This window comes from Lycium barbarum, chromosome 3 (assembly GCF_019175385.1).
Source record: "Lycium barbarum isolate Lr01 chromosome 3, ASM1917538v2, whole genome shotgun sequence".
NCBI classification, from domain to species: Eukaryota; Viridiplantae; Streptophyta; class Magnoliopsida; order Solanales; family Solanaceae; genus Lycium; species Lycium barbarum.
The window spans coordinates 140435812-140453663 of NC_083339.1; the positions used below are offsets into that span (position 1 = coordinate 140435812).

At 35.7% G+C, this 17852-nt stretch overlaps 3 protein-coding genes across 4 annotated transcripts; 1 reads left to right on the plus strand and 2 right to left on the minus strand.

The window, feature by feature from the left end:
• Positions 1-1878: 1878 nt before the first annotated feature.
• On the minus strand, positions 1879-5293 carry LOC132633036 (large ribosomal subunit protein uL30z). Its single transcript, XM_060349232.1, has 6 exons — positions 5140-5293; positions 4682-4876; positions 3794-3894; positions 3572-3709; positions 2378-2480; positions 1879-2265 (listed from the first exon to the last, which is right to left on the minus strand). The coding sequence occupies exons 2-6, from the start codon at positions 4862-4864 to the stop codon at positions 2050-2052; spliced, it is 741 nt and encodes a 246-aa protein (XP_060205215.1). The 5' UTR covers positions 4865-4876; positions 5140-5293; the 3' UTR covers positions 1879-2049.
• Positions 5294-6136: 843 nt separating this feature from the next.
• On the plus strand, positions 6137-12121 carry LOC132633037 (uncharacterized protein At2g39795, mitochondrial). Of its 2 annotated transcripts, XM_060349233.1 has the most exons (4): positions 6137-6484; positions 7742-7846; positions 8590-8918; positions 9507-12121. In XM_060349233.1, the coding sequence occupies exons 1-4, from the start codon at positions 6293-6295 to the stop codon at positions 9667-9669; spliced, it is 789 nt and encodes a 262-aa protein (XP_060205216.1). In that variant the 5' UTR covers positions 6137-6292; the 3' UTR covers positions 9670-12121. The 2 variants fall into 2 exon arrangements, with proteins under 2 accessions (XP_060205216.1, XP_060205217.1); XM_060349234.1 differs by lacking the exon at positions 7742-7846 and having other exon boundaries at positions 6149-6484.
• Positions 12122-14682: 2561 nt separating this feature from the next.
• On the minus strand, positions 14683-15872 carry LOC132634302 (zinc finger protein 3). The gene has a single exon (XM_060350571.1). The coding sequence runs from the start codon at positions 15553-15555 to the stop codon at positions 14884-14886; it is 672 nt and encodes a 223-aa protein (XP_060206554.1). The 5' UTR covers positions 15556-15872; the 3' UTR covers positions 14683-14883.
• Between the last annotated feature and the right edge of the window lie 1980 nt (positions 15873-17852).

A 17852-nucleotide genomic window follows, 5' to 3' on the forward strand; every position in this document is an offset into this window, starting at 1 on the left:
ATGTGACAACTACATCTTACATGAAAAATATTTTTTAGCGGAGGGTTTAATTCTCTTTTTAAAAGACCAATCGTCTTTGTATTATTAGAAGCATTATCTAAAGTAATACAAAGTGTTTTTCTATAAATGTTAAAAAAATTTCATAATAGTAGACCTTGAATCCGCTAAATTTTTTCCATCGTGACGACTTTTTCCTTCATCATATAAAAAAGATATAATTCTTTTTTGCATAACTCAATTGTCATCAATCCAATGACATGTAATAGCAAAAAAATCTAACTTATTAAGACCCAAATCAGCGGTAAGAGAAACATTACAATTTAAAGAATTAAATACGTGGCGCAAATAAAATCTATATTTTTTTATACAAATCTATAACATCCGCTCTACAAGTACTTCTAGGAATACCCTCAAATAACGGATTATAACAACGTTGAATGTAAGTAACAAACCCCAAACCCGAAGGAAAGGAAAATGGTAAACAATCATAAGCTACCATTTTAGCTATTTCTACACGCTCTTTTTTCTTGTCATACTTAAAAATTTTACCGGTTCGTGGGTCTATCGTCATTTGAATACCCCCACATTTGAACCCGTTTGCTCTCCCCAAACATCCATATGTTTCTTTCTCATATGAGCATTTAGTGTATCCGTTCCACCATCCTTACTAGTTTCTTGCCTAAAAGTAAATACTTGTCCACATAGAGTACATTTAGCTGTTTGGCTTTCCCTATCCTTAATCATAAATTTTTAAATTTTAGCGGTTGACTTATGAGTTCTAAGCGGTTTGTCTTGTGTATGTGATTGTGCAGGACATCTATCTCATATGGGATTTTCGGGAGCTTGTGTTTCATCATCATCATCAATTTCATTAAAAGTGTTGGTATAATGTTGTTACATTGCCTCGTGACCTAAAAGTGAATTATTTCCACCAACATCAATACCTAAATTAAGTGTTTCTTCCACAAATGTTTCCTCATTAAGCCAACGCCTAACAATACCACTACTACCGACACCACGTCTAAATCTCTTCGCCATTATTAAATAGAATTAATTTAAATCACACTCAAATAAATCACAAGAAAATAAATTGCAACAAATTAAATTGCTAGAATTAAATTGCGTAAATTAAATTGCGAAAAATAAATATAGAGTTGGAACGAAGGTACCAAATTGCCGGACTAATTTCCAACAAAGTGAAAGCGGCTAGAATTGCAAATCCACCAAAACTATTTCGGATTGTTGCAAAATCACCAACTCCACCAATAATATTATAATTGCAAAATTAATAATTGAAACTATAATAAGACTTTATAATATTTATTTGAGAGAAATTTAAAGTGACTAATTATTGCAAAATAACTATAATTGAGAGATTGAGATTTGAGAGAAAGAGAAGAGTGAATTGGTGTGAATTAAAATTGAAATGAAGAGGGGTTTATATAGGGGGTGGGAGATGGGTTAAAGTGTTAAAAAAAAAATTGGGCGATTGGGAGGGGGGAAATGGGTTTGGGACCATTTGGCAACGGCCATTTTTGCAAATGGACCGTTGCCCAACGGTCCATTGGGCTGCCCCAACGGCTCTATTTAACAAAAAAAAAAAAAAAAAAAATCCCACCAGTTTAACTTTTATCAGTTTAACCGGTCCGGTTTTGGTTCCAAAAAAATTAAAACCAGACCGATATGTAATAAACGGTTAACCGGAACCGGTTTACCGGTCCGGTTAACCCGAACAGGTTGACGGGTTTAGCCTGAGCACCACTCACTTTCGGTTCAGTACTCTATGGCATCTAAGACTGTCCAGAACCTTTCGATCGTTGCATAGAATTTAGTGATCACTGACGACAGAAAAGATTAGTTTCACACAAAAAGGTAAACTAACAAGAAACAACCAACGAAAATGCTATTGCGATCAATGGAAATAAATATCGTTTTAGGCATCATAACTACAATTCTTCTGTCATCGTACAAGAAAGATTCAAATGCTACATTCTTAGATGACACTATCACAACTACGATACACCGAACAAATAGACCCGCTTGAATAGGCTAATTCATCTTGCTGACCAACTCATTGATCTGACCCTCACGATTGCCTGAATCGCCCCCGTCCACAAATCGCTTTTTCTTACCCTGCAATGCCTTTTCTGGCTTGGTGAGAGTAAAGGGACACAGAAAACTAGTGACGTCTTTGAAATGTGGACCAACATTGGCAATCTCATTCACAACGTCTTCTAAGCATAAAATACCATGTTGCCCCAATGCCTGCAAACAGTAAATAGTTAATACACAGGAACTCCCACAGGCTATAATAAGATGATAGAGGAAGATGTGCCTTCAGCAACTTGGTAAAAGGGAAAAGAAGGATTCATGGTACCTGTTCGACAACTTCGTTGCTTGTTAAAGGCACTCTCTGGTTGTCAATTTTTCCAGCACCTTTCTTGTAAAGCAGATCCTTGATGCTCTTGAGATTTGGATACCTTCAAAAGCATGAATTGTTAGAACTATTCTACAGCCCATAGTTTATCACAAAGAGGAAAAGATATTTTTTTGATAAGGACAATAGAGGAATATGGAGATAATGGTCAAAAAACATACCTCAAGTATCATCTTTTTGTGAGTTTCCTACCCAAACTATCACCAATTAGTTTGCAAAACACACCTTAACTATCAATTATTCACTTTTCCTACCTAAGCTATCACCAACTAGTTTGCAAAACACACCTCAACTATCAATTGCTCACTTTTAATGAGGTGTATTTTGCAAACAAGTTAGTCATAGTTCAGGCAGGAAAAGTGGACAACTGATAGTTGAGGTGTATTTTGCAATCTAGTCAATGATAGTTTAGATAAGAAACTCTCACATCTGATAGTTCAGAGGTAGGAAACTAAAAAAAGGTGATACTTGAGGTGTGTTTTTGACCCTTAACCCAAAAACAAAACCTCCTACTTAAGGAATAAACTGCAATTTTAATGTTCTACATAATTTGGAATTAGCAAGTAAGTTTGTTTGGTACAGTTGCGTAATCTTGATAGTTTTTAGAACTTGTGGGTATAAGTCATGTTTCATATTTTATTTTATTTTAAAAAAAAAAGTGAAATATGCTTTGAAAACCTATGGCCAAACACATACTCAACTTCAATACAAACTTCACCCAAATTAGGTTTTTCAAAAAAAAAATAAAAATTGGGAATCTATGGCAAATGCTAGCTTAGTTACTGCCGCAGGACATTAGACAATCATGCATGGATATTCTAAGACACCCATTGAACACCTTCATATTGTAGTTATACCAGATGGTTGACAGCACCTTTAACTTGACAAGAGTGATATAGCCAAGAGAGAAAGTCAAACACCTTGTAACATGTATCAAGGACTATTAGACGTGAACAACGGAGAGAGAAAAGTAATCAACCAAAACCAAGAAACCAGTAAGATAAAAAGGTGAGGTCACCCGCTGTACAGCAAGCATAATGCCTATACTTACTGATTTGAGTACTTTGGGGATATCCAGTAAAGTGAGTTCATCAAATGTGCAGCAAAGTAGCAGAAAAGGTTATTTAAACCTACCCATATGTGACATAAGGCTCCACCTTTTGCAGAATTTCCAATATTCTTGCATCTGCCTTCACAAATACACCACTGAAGATTTTCCTCAGCCTCAAAGAGTACAAAAGCTTTCGTGTTTTTGGATGCATATCAGATTTCCTGAAGTGAATCACAAATATTAGGATCCAAAAATTAGTTGCTCCAGCCAAAAAGTAAAGTATGATCGCAAAACCAGGAACTCACCCTCCAATGCGTATGATGAAAAGGAGACTGGAATCAGACGTGACAAATGCTCGTCTGGATCTTTTCTTACCCCTTTGTTTCATTTGGACAAGGTCCATTTCCTAAATATATTTACAACAGCTCAGATGAGAAGAATGTTGAACAAACACTATACCCCAATTTTTTGAAAATGAACAATCTACAACAATTTATAAATCAAACTGTTGCAAGTTGATATGTAGGTGATTTTATGGCAAAATTAGATCCAGAGTATTGGCCTAACCCAAAATAAATAGTTGCACTCCTGGTCCCCTAAATTTAAACATGCAATAAATCTCTCCTTCATACATCTTTGTCCATACTGCTTCAGAAGGTCTTTTACCCTCTTTCTTCTAGCAATTGCACAGCACCGTCTTTTCTCTTTCTTGGAGCATCATTAATTGTGTGTTATGTCTAAAGGATATCTAGAGAATGCTAGTGAGAAGATTTGGCCAGAATCACTTTCATAGCCAGGAAAGACAAAAAGATGCCGGTTACTTGCAAATGATTATAAGAAAATTTGGAGATCATTTTGTTTAGGGACACAAACTAAAGGATAAGTGAATCAAAGTAAATATCACACATTGAATATATTAAAACGTAACAAATGCACTTCCGCTGCACAACAAAATCCCTGATAAAAAAAATTCTACAACAGATAAAGAAACTCAAAACAGAATAAAATGCTGAAGCGAAAAGAAAAAAAATGGAAAGATTGAACAATTGCTTGATGAAATAAATGTAATGTGTCACAAATAAAGAAAATCATAACAAGATGTGTGCAAGTAATAATGTTACAGTAGGTATATAATGAAGGGAAAAAACAGAAATTCAATATAAACAAAAGATACAATTCATAGGTATACACACCTTGTCCCTATACTCTCGAATAAACTGCTCAGGCTTCTTGATAGCAAAATTATCAGATTTATGTTTCTTGACTTTCTGCTCTAGCTGGAGTTTTCTTCTGATTGCCCATTCTTCATTGTTTTTCCTCTTCTTTAGGATCACTTCTGGTATATAATTTAGAGCCTTCGGAACCTCCTCTGCCATTGTTAGCTATCTCTGAGAGAAGAAATAGGCATTAGTGGACAAAAACTTAGTTAGGGGTATTAAATATATGAACTATCAAACTTGTCAAACACTGACTCTGTAACTCAATTTAGGGGTTGAGATGAACTAGCTTGAAATCATAAGAAATGGTAAAAACATACAACACCAGCAGACAATGCCCACATAAGTATACGTATTTTATCAGCAAAACTCAGTATGGAAAAGTGTGAGACATACAGGGAGAGCGCGAGAAAGAATGAAAAAAGTAGACTTACAAATGGATAATGGGACAAGTTGTTCGCCGGAGAGGACCAAGTGAGATGGTGAGGGAGGTTTAGGGTTTTATATTTTGGACCGGTAAGGAGGAGAGTACCTATTATTAGGCGATTAGACAAACCAACTGACTATTTACTCTCTTTATAAGTTGACGGGCCGGATCCATATGATATTGGGCCCTCGTGAAATTTATTGGACAAAGTGGGTAAATAGCCACTTTCCAGACCAGCATTGAGCACCATTTCAAGAGTAATTAACATCTAGCGCCGTTTTATAAAGTTTGTATCCCATGAAAATACCTCTAAACTAAACGGGGAAAGCCTGCATTGCTTAGAAAATTTGTATCCTATGAACCGTTCCTGGAGTTTGAACTTATAAATCTTGAATTTCATGAATTCTTCGTGGAACTCAAGTACTCTTTCATGAGTTTGTAATTTTACAGTTAAAAACTCCAGAATGTCTTTGAGTTCGAATTCAAGTAAAGGATTATTAAGTTCGTAGATTTAAAGATGAAAACTCAAGAAATTTGTCTATAATTTTGAGCACTAGCACAATACTTGTCAAAGTGAGAACTCAAGAGAGACTCATTGAGTTCATGGTTTTACATTTAAGAACTCAAGGTTCGGTTTTTTAAAATCCATTGGAGTTTCACTTGTCAAAAATTCAAACTGTAGTGCCGTATGCTCAACCTTTTTTGTATTTGTCTAACAATATTTTCACTCAAATTTTATGCTCACCTTAAAAAATAGCTATTTCTCAAGTAGTAGCTAGTTATTCATAAGCCATTCAAAACAAAGAAATCGTACGGCTTATTCTTCAAATCAAATGAACAAGTCTTTAATTTTTGCCCTTGAAATAGGCTGGCCCTTAATTTTTACCTTCCAACTTAAACTTATGCCCAGCGAGACATAAATTTTTTTGAGGCTCAATGCATAATTTGTGAAATATTATATTGTAAAAATATCACGAAAAAAGCTGTTTGGCTTGAGGGACAAAAGTTAAGAGCAACACAAAACAGAGATGACCCGTTCAAAAGTGTCCATTAGGAAGATGACCCGTTTGGCCCATGAAACGCGCTGTATAGAGCAGAGCAACTGGCAGTCGACTAAAGGATTTTGATAAACCCTCCTTTAAGCCCTTTGGAGAACAAGCATGGCAATGGCACGTCGTTTATTTAGACCTTTAGGAGGAATAGCCAAAAGGGTTTTGCTCCAGCAGCCAGTGATGTTCAATTTGAGTAGAAATTACATATCAGAGATGCGTAAAGAAGCATTTGAAGAGAACATTCTCAGACTCCTCCGCTACGAGATTCGTTATGAGCTTGAACGTTCTCCTCCCTCTCAGGTACCCCACTTTCGTGTATGACGCAATTGCTTGTATCAAACAAGGATTCCAAGTATTTTTGTGTTTGGTTGTAAAGGAGAGAAGAGAGCTTTTTTTTTTAATTTTTTTTTTTTTGGAATTCTGAAGATGGAGTTGGAAAACAAGTGATAAATGTTCATGGCCAAACACTGATTTTGAAAAATAGTAAAAATTATTCCGGGTAAAAGGGAATAATTCTCATGGCCAAACGGGTCCTAAATCTTTTCTGATGCAAATTAATATTTTCACTCTACTGCTACCGAGATTTGCTACAGTATTTGGTGCAATTGATGCGCCTGCTACTACAGCTATGCCTCAATAGCTAGCAAGTTGAATCATTTATATGAATCCTGAATATACATAAGGCTTAGGGAGAAAAGGAGCTTATCTGCTGATTCTCCTTTCTTGTTAAAGTGGGGGTTGCAAAGTTAGCTAATGTACAGTGGTGGTGTAGCGGATTAGTTCCTTTTGTTTATTTCAGGTGGTCCTGTTTGCCAATTTAGGGTAGAAGGCTAGCTGGTAGTCACGTTTATCCTTTCTTACGAGTAGTTATATTGCTCTATAGTTTCTTGTCTCTTGATTTCTGCGAGTATCTGTTGGTTTGTAATGGCTTATTTACTTTCATTGTTTTTATTTTCATAATTGCTTTGATTTGTTTGCCCGTATCTGACCTTTCATATGCCTTTTCTTGAGCCGAGGGTCTTCCGGAAACAGCCTGCCTACCTAAGGTAGGGGTAAGGTCTGCGTACACTCTACCCTCCCCAGACCCCACGTTGTGGGATTCACTGGGTATGTTGTTGTTGTTGCTGTTTGCCAATGTTTTGAGCAGGCAACTGGACCTTATCAATTTATTAAATTATTGACTCTAGAGATATAGTAATGGGGAGAAGGCAAAAATTTTAATTTTGCTGATTAGAATTGACATTGGTGTTCCATTATACAATACCCTCTTAACCATGCAAAGAGATGAACCTTGTCAAACCCCATGTTTCTTCTTCTTCTTCTTCTTCTTTTTTCCATGTTTAGGCTGGAGTTTGATGATCTTTACCATTTTCTGAAGGTGTGACTGGTATACGGGAAAGCCTGATAGATTTTCACTCTTTCTTAAAGTAGGGTTGGGCTTTTTGTTGTGCTGCTTGTTGGGAAAAAACTAGTAGGATGAAGGTGACTTCTGAGAAGAGTAAACTGTATTAATGAACTTTGTCACCGAAGATCTCAAACCAATTTCCTCTTGTCCAGGTTAAAAGCAATGATTTTTTTTTTCCTGGGATAACTTTGGTGTCCGGGCCAGCTTGGGCACACTCGACAATTCCACGGATACCTGCTACCTCTCACCAGCAACAGGTACCAGGTAACTTAGTCACCCAGGCTAGAATAGATGTGAAGACATCACCTAGTGATCTATTCCACACCGTAGATAGGATAATCGATACCTGCACGAAAACGAGAATGTTCATTTACTCTTGAGATAACACAAGGACAAGAGAATCTTAGATTTTGCTTGTTTGCTAAAAGTGATAATTGGATATTATTGAACTCTAGCTTCGCATCAGATACGTTTGATAGTAAAGTAATGTCATCATATGATCTGAAGCATACAATACATTTAAATACGGGGTCACTGAAAAGATGAGACACACATTTGTAAGTGTATCAATTAACACAATCGCCGAACAAAATATGTATTAACACATTCCGTGCATCACAAGGTCAAGTCTGAATGTTGCTCATGTAGCTACCACACCCTGATTTCTTATAAATTCTAAACACGTTAAAAATAGGCTTTGTGGTAGCTAAATTTGAAAATGCTAAAACATAAATTTGTAAAGCTACAGAGATGTGTATTCTTGGCTTATACATGTAATGCGGACTTACTTTAACTAGTTAACTAGTAATTATCTTGCATCTGCTTCATCTCTATGCTCTGATGTATGGATGCAACACATGTATACCTATTCCAAGTAATTCGTGTTGCAGAAGGTAATTTGTGAACTATGTCTGTTTTTACTATTGGCTCGTTGTTGATAAGTATTCGTACATATTCAGGAATGTCTCTAGTGCTAATCTTTGCAATTACTGAATTGCAGCCCATCACGGAATTTGATTCATTTATCATTGATGAAAGACCTGGAGAACAATGGATTAAATTAAACAAGAAATTTGGGGAGAATGAAGAAATTAGAGTTGAAGTTACCATGTTTGATGCATCTGTTCCTGTTAAAAAAGGTGGTGATGTGTCTGCAGCAGATGACGTGCACCTTCACATAACTATGATTGTGAATGTTCTCAAAGGAGAAAGCAATGATGTGCTTGAGTTTGTTTGTTCTGCATGGCCAAACAGTGTTGAGATTCGTAAAGTTTACACACGTGGGCAGAAAGGCATAGTGGATCAACCTTATGTTGGGCCTCCATTTAAGTATGTATCTCTGATTTAATTTCCTAATCTCCATCTAGATTGCTAAAAATTTCTTATTTAGAGTTTTCCTGCTGAATTTGCCTGTGTTTGGTAATGACTTCAGGAGTGGGAAATGTGTGAAACTGAACATCCCAAAATTTCCTCAACTCTTGTACTACCATGATTTTGAATCACTCCTGTATTGTTTTAGTTATGAGCAATGGCGGAGGCAGGATTTTCGCCGAGGGGGTTCAAGATATAAAAAAGTAAACATACGAAGAAGCCTAAGGGGGTTCAACGTCTACTATATATACATAAAAAATAATTTTAACCTTGTAAAAACAGTGTTTTTTTCCGCTGAGGGGGTTCGGATGAACACCCTCGGCATAGTGTGGCTCCGCCACTGGTTATGAGTATTTATAGTTGAAACTCAGCAAGGAGTCATTATCTAGTTCTGATAGGTTTTGCGTTGGTGATGGTACTCCCAATTCTTCATGTATATTTTCTTTCCGTTTTCTTTTCCTGTGCAACTGTTGGACTGTCATCTCCAGCGATTGCAGTTCACCTGATAGTTTGATTGGTCTTTCTTTTTCAAATTTTAATTTGCAGGGAATTGGATGATGAACTGCAGAATTCTCTTTATGATTTCCTGGAGACAAGGGGAATAAACGATGGACTTTCTGTATTCTTACATCAATACATGAAGAACAAAGATAAACTTGAATTTATTCGCTGGATGGAAAAGGCCAAATCGTTCATAGAGAGGAAATAGAGATAGTGTTTGCATTTCTTCCGCCAGTGTTGCCTTGCTAACTTGCTTGCGGACCATGCTCTGGATTCATTAGTTGAGAAAAATTATACTTGCAGGTTTAGAATGAGAAAGAAACACTTTTCATCTCAATTGGAAGTCTGCCATGCTAATTTTTTTGTCTTTTCAAGGTTCCTAGAATTCTACCATATCAGACAAATGAGCCTTACAGAGAAGACGGACAACAACATTACTAATTTAGTTGGTGTATTATGTGAAGTTCAAAAATCATGATCCCATTCTTCAATTGACAAAGTTTGCACTGCATCTTAGTAAAGTGTACACGTGGGCTTTGCCATGTTATAGGTTTCTCCTTTTACTCGACCTCTCTGGTATTTACTTAACTTTTCAGACTGCTTTGTGTTGACCTCTTACACAGAGATTTTTGGCTGGTGCTTAAAGAGCTGCCAATAATGTCATAATTTTTAGGAACAATGTTATTTTATGTATTTGTGATCTACTTCAGTAGCAAGTAGCAATTTAGCCAGTTCAACTTTGAGCAAGCTTCCTCTTTTGACGAGTTTTTCATCATGCCATGTCCTCATATGGGCTTTGTTTCTTACTGTTTCAAAAACCAACTATCCAGGTAAAGGTAAATTATATTTGGCAACACCATCTTATTTTCTTTGCTTCCCTTTTTCTTTTTTTAAATCATTTTGCTGCTATTCTGAATTTCTTGGTGTAAACTGTTTCGCATTTTACTCTGCGGTTACTGAACATCTTTAATCAAATACTTTGTGATGCAGCATAAGTGCTTCCTTCCAGCTGTTTACGGACTGTTAGTAACTTGGTCACATAATTCAGAATGGTAATCTCCCCTTCTTGAGGCTTGGCTATATATATCAACACTCTCTTTGCCAAACAAATTGGAATGGTGACATCACCATAACCCTCCATATCACTTTCCTCGCCATCACCCTCAAGTTCATTATACCCATGATTGCCCTCTTCATCTTCCTCCTCATATTCTCCGTCATCATCACTACAAGCTTCTTTCAAAATGAAGGCTCTTCGATTGGGATACTTTACTATGTGGCCAAAACCTTGACACTTAGAGCATCGGATTGGGTTAGATTTCTTACCTCCTTCTTTGGAAGCAAACTTTGGAGGTTGCTTCTCAACTTAATTGTTCATTTCAAAGGGTTTCTTGGCTTCTTGCACGGGGCCCTTACCCATTAAGTTCTTCATCATAGTCATAACCTCGGTGGTCACGACCTTGGTAACCTTCACGAGCTTGGTATCCTCATTGTCTACCCATTTGAGGGATAGGACCATTTTTTCCACCTGTACCTCGATAGGCACCTTGTGCTTGCCCTCGTTGTCCCAAGCTTGATTGGCATAACGCTGATGAATAGCATTATCTATCTCATCATCATCAAGTGGTGGCTCATCCTGGTACGGTTGTCGGATATTTGGACGGTTTTGGGCTAGCATTGGTTCATGCGGTGTTTGGTCTTATGGAGGTGGTAGGTCCTTTTGAGGTGTTGGAAGGTTGGGTGGTAGTGTGGTGTTTTGAGGGGCAGGATAATATAGTCGATGAATGGTTCCGGGTGACAACGTAGGGGATTGGTCTGGATGTTCCCTACTCGTAGTTCCTTGGAATTGAACTTGGGGGGAATATGACGATTCCCTCATGCTTCCCTTCATGGCTCCTATCTCTCCCTCAAGGTTCCACATTGGACTAGACATTTTCCCCATTTGTCTAGACATCTCGATTATCATTGAAGCCAATTCATTAAGTGTTACTTCCCCGTTTGGAAGTTGAGTTCCATCTCCGGTTGACATGGTACCTAAAAGACAATCAACAAAACAAGGAAACGCGTTGGGTTAGTGCAAATCAACTCACAATCGCTCAAGTATGTGCACCTTTGGTTGCTTCAAAAATTGCTTTGGCCAATGATTGTGTCCTTGTTAATACCGATTAGTCATAAGGGATTCAAATTCTACTCTTGGCTGGAATAGATTCTTGTTAGACTAAGAAAGACGGACGACTCAATTAATCTAGCGGACTTGAATCAAGAAGTTTCAACGAGATTAAAAACAAGAAGGTTAGGTTGAGATAGCTCTCACTGTTTAGCTGCATCTACTCGCTATTATTAAGCCCAAGTATGATGACGATATACTCATTGATTCAACAGCTGTTATACTTTTTTTTGATGATCTAAGCTATATCCAGTAATGGGGAAAGAAGGCATTGGTCGTCTAGATCAATTATTGCCCTGGTAGAATGCTTGTTCCTACATGCATCATTTTTCTACCACTACCTACACCTTTGCTTTATGTTAAATTTAATGGTTCAAAATGGTCAAACCCTCGAAAAGAGGAAGCTTCTATTGCATTATCATGAACTGTGAGTTTGAATTTGATGAAATTATCATTTTTGTTGTGCTCTATTGAGTAGTCCAACGTTGTTGCTTTCCCAGTCTGAATGTTATCTTCATGGGTGGGAGTTGCTTTCGGAATAGAAAGCAACATATGAGACAGTTAGTAGCATTATCTTATGGGTCATACCACATTGTCTGGTTTTTGTTGGATACAACCAACTTATTGATTATTTAAGCATACAGATAAACTAGCAGTCTCTCCGTGAAACACACATTGAAAAGGAAGTGGAGTTTTCCTTTTCTTCAATAGTTCCTTAACCTACCAAACAGGGAGAAGAGTAGCGGTTTGCTCGTTACTACTTCATGTCCTTTGTTTATTTAGTATTACCTTTTAGATGACTTTGTAGCATACGTTATTTAGGTATCTTGTTCTCCATCACATGAGTTGTTTTAACTTGAGGAAAGGTCCAGTGCAATTTCCTTCACTGTGCAATTTCCTTCACTGTTTACGCATAGTTAGCAAAGAAATACATTCCTTGTCAAAATGAGTGTCCCACCAAAAAGAACAAAGACATCCAAGGTACATCCTATTGCTTCGTGTTTGTCTGAAATTTACACGTTATATGCTTTGAAAACTTAGTTGAAGCCTATTCTTTAACCTTTCTGTATTGACAACTCTTGCATTTCTGCAAGTGGCCTCACCACTAATCAATACAGCTATAACAACTACTACTGGTATGCTTCAATTTTAAGTGAATTGAGGTCAGTTATACGAATCAGCACTGCACTTCATTTAGGGTGGATAGCATCCAAAATCGAAAAGATGCATAGGTTCTTTGAGAAAATCTATTGTAGTAGTGGACAATGTAGGTCTATTTCTAGCCGTGGAGAGTGCAAATTCATTGGTCCAAATCCAGATCAGATTACACGTGTCCCTTAATTTCAAAGGCTATAGTCGGTATTCGGAGAGTCGAGTCGTTTCATTTGACAACTTGGAATGTCAATAAATGGCCCTTTGCTCATGCTTAGAGGTGATAAACGGACGGTATGGATTAAATTTAGACAGGTGAAGGTATATTGAATCAAGAAATTCATCATTGAGTAGTATTAAAATACTGAGTCAAAATGAGCTAAACAATATGCTAGACCAATCTCTTTGTTTGTTATATGAAATAAAAAATTATTAAAATATATTTTTTAAAAAAATTATGGTCAATTTTCTTCTATACGTATCCCAAACCAGGCAAACTTGTACCTAAGTGGAATTTATGTTAAAATGACTAATAAATGGATAAGTGGAATTTAATCTGTCCAAACTTGAATAGATTGAATGTTTCATATTTTGTATGGGTTAATTTTGTCACCCTTATTCATGTTTTGGATCAAAGAGTTCAATCGAGTTGGTTGAGAAACTGCCAAGTTGTACATGTTGCTTTCCTTAGCTGCGGGAAAAATGAAAGGAAGAAAGTAACCATCAATCAAGCAATGAAAATACATACATTTGGCCCACGTTGTCCATTTTAAAGTTTTCGAACTATTTGTCGTTTTTTGTGCCATAAAAACACCAGAGAAACATATTTTCTTGACTTACTCTGTAATATCAGTAATGCCACCAACCCCACACCTTTTAATTTCATTTGGTTTTCACTCACACAGACAGATAATTAAGTATTTTTCTCTTGCACGCGCCAAATGATTTCTGATCCTCAACTCTCTTTACATGCACATCATACCTAGTAGGAATAATTAATTAGTGACCCTTAATTAGTGGTAGTCAGTGGTTTTTGTTTGTTGCTTTGAGTTGGATTACTTTGAGAAAATGACATGATTTGAGTTTAAAATCCATCATAAAGACTAATTTGGTCCCACCATATTATGGAGCGTTCCTGTTTAAAAGATTTCTTAGGTAAGAAATCAATGCAATCAAGATTTTACAGCATTAAAATACGAGGATAATGATGTGATTGAATAGCTTAAAAATGTTTCTGAGACTTAATTAACAAGATCTCTAATGAGCGTGGACAAAGGTCATTTACACAACTTACACTTCGCACATGCCTCCACCCCACCAACCTAATGAGAATGACCCCTCAATAGATAGTCTATTTCATCAACCGCTCACCGCATATTTTGGATAATCCCAACCATTGGAACTGCAAGATTATATTTGGAGCGGTAACTTTTATTAATTCATCAAACGGTATGAAATTTTTGTCGGCATGTGCATTTGTCACGCATTAAGCATCAATCCCATCCGAGGCCAAATAGTTACTCCTTTGTTTTGTGGTACAGTTTGAATTTTTTAAATTTTGATCATGACTTCGAATATAGAATTTTTAAGTTTTTTAAAATAAAATTCATATATTTAAAAATTGCGTAAAAAATACTATAAGTCACAATAATTAAATAATTTAAAAGACATAAAAAATTGCTATAAAAGTAAGAAATTAAAAGATCACGATATAAGTGAAAAAATTAACTTTCGAAATCCAAAAGTATCACAACATAAAGACTAAGTAATTTTTTCATATGTGGACTTTTGAAGTTGTGAAAACATGCATTTCCAGCTTGTAAACTCAATTATTGAAGAAGTACGTTTACATTTTGGTTGTCCGTCATTGGAGGCAAGATTTGAGTATTATCTTTACCAAAATTATCGGAAATCACATTATAAGAATTAACTAGTCGTCTGCAGAGTAGTGCAGCCGTAAGAACATTTACAATAGTGGACCTATAATTTACCGACCAGCAATGCTACTAAGTACGAAATCTGAAAAGAAAATAGTAAATCAAGGACGAAAAATGTAAAGTACAAAAAAAAAAAAACTTAATGCTACTAACTAGTACAAATAATTTAGAGTCTGAGAGACAAGTCAAGCTTCTTCAATTCTTCTGGAGTGTGAAGAGGACCACCACCACTATCCCATCTGTATGGTGAAATACCATCAACCTGCGCACTAGGAAATGTTTGGATATTGTTATCAAACCTAGCAGCACCACCACCTGATGATGTTCCAGCTGTCACGTTGTAATTATTAGTAAAATTACTCTCCACCCCGAGTCTACCAATAGCAGGCTGCTGTTCAATTGGCCTTCTAATTGACCAACCAGGACGTCCGTATAACGGTGCACCAAAAGTGCTTTTACTAGGCTTGTCAATCATGGAATGGACTTGAATTCCAAGAGACCTATTGAATGAACCATGCAGTGGTAATGAAGCCATGCTTGAATATTTGTCGTAACCAAAATCTGCTGATGCATTAAATTTTGCTCCTCTTTTAGCCATTGTTCTCTCACGTTTATGCGCGTTTTGATGACCCCCAAGTGCCTGTGAACTGTAAAATTTCCTCTGACAATAATTGCAAGAAAACACACGGGGCTCAGTACTTTCGTTGTTGTTGTTATTATTATTATTACCTGATTCGCGATCCGATGAACTTGTCTGAATATTGGATTTGGACCCGTGTTCGAGGCTTAGATCAAGAATAAGATTATCTTTTTCTTGTTCATATGCTTGAACTTCCATATTCTTTGGGATTGGATTGTGTGGAGTGTGTATTTATTTGGACAATTGAGACAAGTACATATCACATATGGATCAAAGAAAGGGGAAAGTGGGACTAGGAATTTGCAGTTTCAGCCACTCTGTGTTGTGTTGTGATGATGAATGATGAGTAGGAGTATTTTTTTGGGGTTTAATAGAAGACGGAATAAATGTTTATTGATTGAGAATTTTAATGCTGTGGTACTATGTAAGGAAGGATGCATTGCAGTTACAGTGGCTTATTATAGTAAAAAGATACTCCAGGGGTTTTTTTTATGTATACTCCAAATAATAATACAGATGGATACGGGGATGGAGGGGGTTGGGGAGGGTCGGGTGGGGTAGGGAGATGCATGTGTTCAAGAATTTGATGGAAACTCATGAAGGAAACAGGGGACTGTCACAACACCATATATATATATACACCCCATTTAATGTTTCTTTAACTTTTTCCTTATCTGTTCCCACGTTTCCTGCCTCTTTTGGCCACCATCCATATTTTTGTCTTCTTTCGTTTTTCCCAATTTTGGATTTCTCTGCCCTTCTATTTATATTTCTTTCTGAAAGTTATGTACTAATTCACTTTTACTCGTTCAGTATTTTAAAAATAATTTTTTTACTTTTATTTGTCAGTTTTAGTATATCAAGATAAGATAATTTATTTTTTTCTATTTTACCCATAGTATTAATTACTCACTTCAAATTATTTTTAAATCCAATAAAAATATATACCAATTAATATAGATATATTGGTAAATTATGCACTTCATTTATTATTTTTTAAATACAGTGAAGAGTTCAAAGTAGACAAATAAAAATAAAAGAAAAGAGTATTAACCTTGCTTCTCAATTTTCAAAATCATTTCGTACTAGCACTAGATTTGACCTATCAGGTAAATGTGCAATGATCAAGATTCAAGACCATGACAAGAGAAGGGGTGAAAATCTTTGATTTATTTTTGTCCGTTTGTATTTTGTGAAAGGAAGAATATTAGTAGGCGTTTGAAATCATGAGATGAAATTGGACATGCATTTCATCTCATGGCTTTAAACCATGATTTGAAATTCCAAATCATCCAAAAAGGCATGATTTAGGTTTCAAATCATGATTTCAAAATTTTTAAATATAAAGCATGACCCATAAGTTTATATTTTGTAAAAAAAAAAAAAACTCATAAGTTGATAGATATTTATAACAATTACTCCCACCAATTATTTACCAACCTTTATTTATGTCTACCATGTGGGATGATTATATTAAAGAGTATTTACATTACTATTCATGTTAAATTTTATTTTTTATTGAACTAAAGCTTGATCAATTGATGTTGTATTTTTTAGAAAGGTCTTCTAGTAGCGTATTGATTTTGTTATGAACTATGACTTGCTCATTTGGTAAGATTGCATAAGAATTGAGAATATTTTGATAGTTTTCACAACTTGTGGGGTTTTTATGTCTATAAGAAAAAATACAACTTAAGAAATTCAAATTACATGTCCAAATATGATTTCAAATCATGATTTCATCTCATAGTTTCAAATAATAATTTCAAATCATGTCCAAACGGCTCCTTATTACTACTAAACATCAAGTAATTATAGTCCAGTTTAGAGTTTTAGCATTTTATGGGGATTAATTATATTTTTTTCAGAGCCAGCCAATGTTAAAAGGATATGCTTTAATGAATCAACGTATATCACGCATATTTTTCACATCAGTTACATATATTCCTAAAGTTAAATATTCAAAGTTTTAACTGTTGATCTCACTATCTAAGTTTTCTTTCAAATTTGAACTTGCAAAATCAACTTTTGGCACAAACATGAGTTGGCAATTAATTTAGCGTGTCTTTTTAAAACTTCCAAAATAATCAATAGTGAAAGACTGTGGAGTATAATTTATTGCGAAAAAAACAGAAAGTACTATTTAAGTACAGACCGGGTAGTGCTGCTGATACTGCCTTGCATTAATTAGCATCTAATTTATGATTTTCGACTACAAACTGAAAAATGCCCTCATTTTTTGTAATTTGCACTTTATTAATTATTTTCATTTTTGGTCGTTAGTAGTATTTTATTTCATTCAAGCGTTTGTTAGTACTTTGCTTTCACTTAAGTTTTCATCAAAAGTCTAATAATGAGGATCAGCTTAGCCAGATTAAATGAGGACATGAATTCATTGACCTTTTGATAATAATATACAAGTACCATAATTCGGTAAATAGTTATATTAAGCAAACGTCTACCAAAGAAGGATGTTATAAAGATGGTTGCTGAAA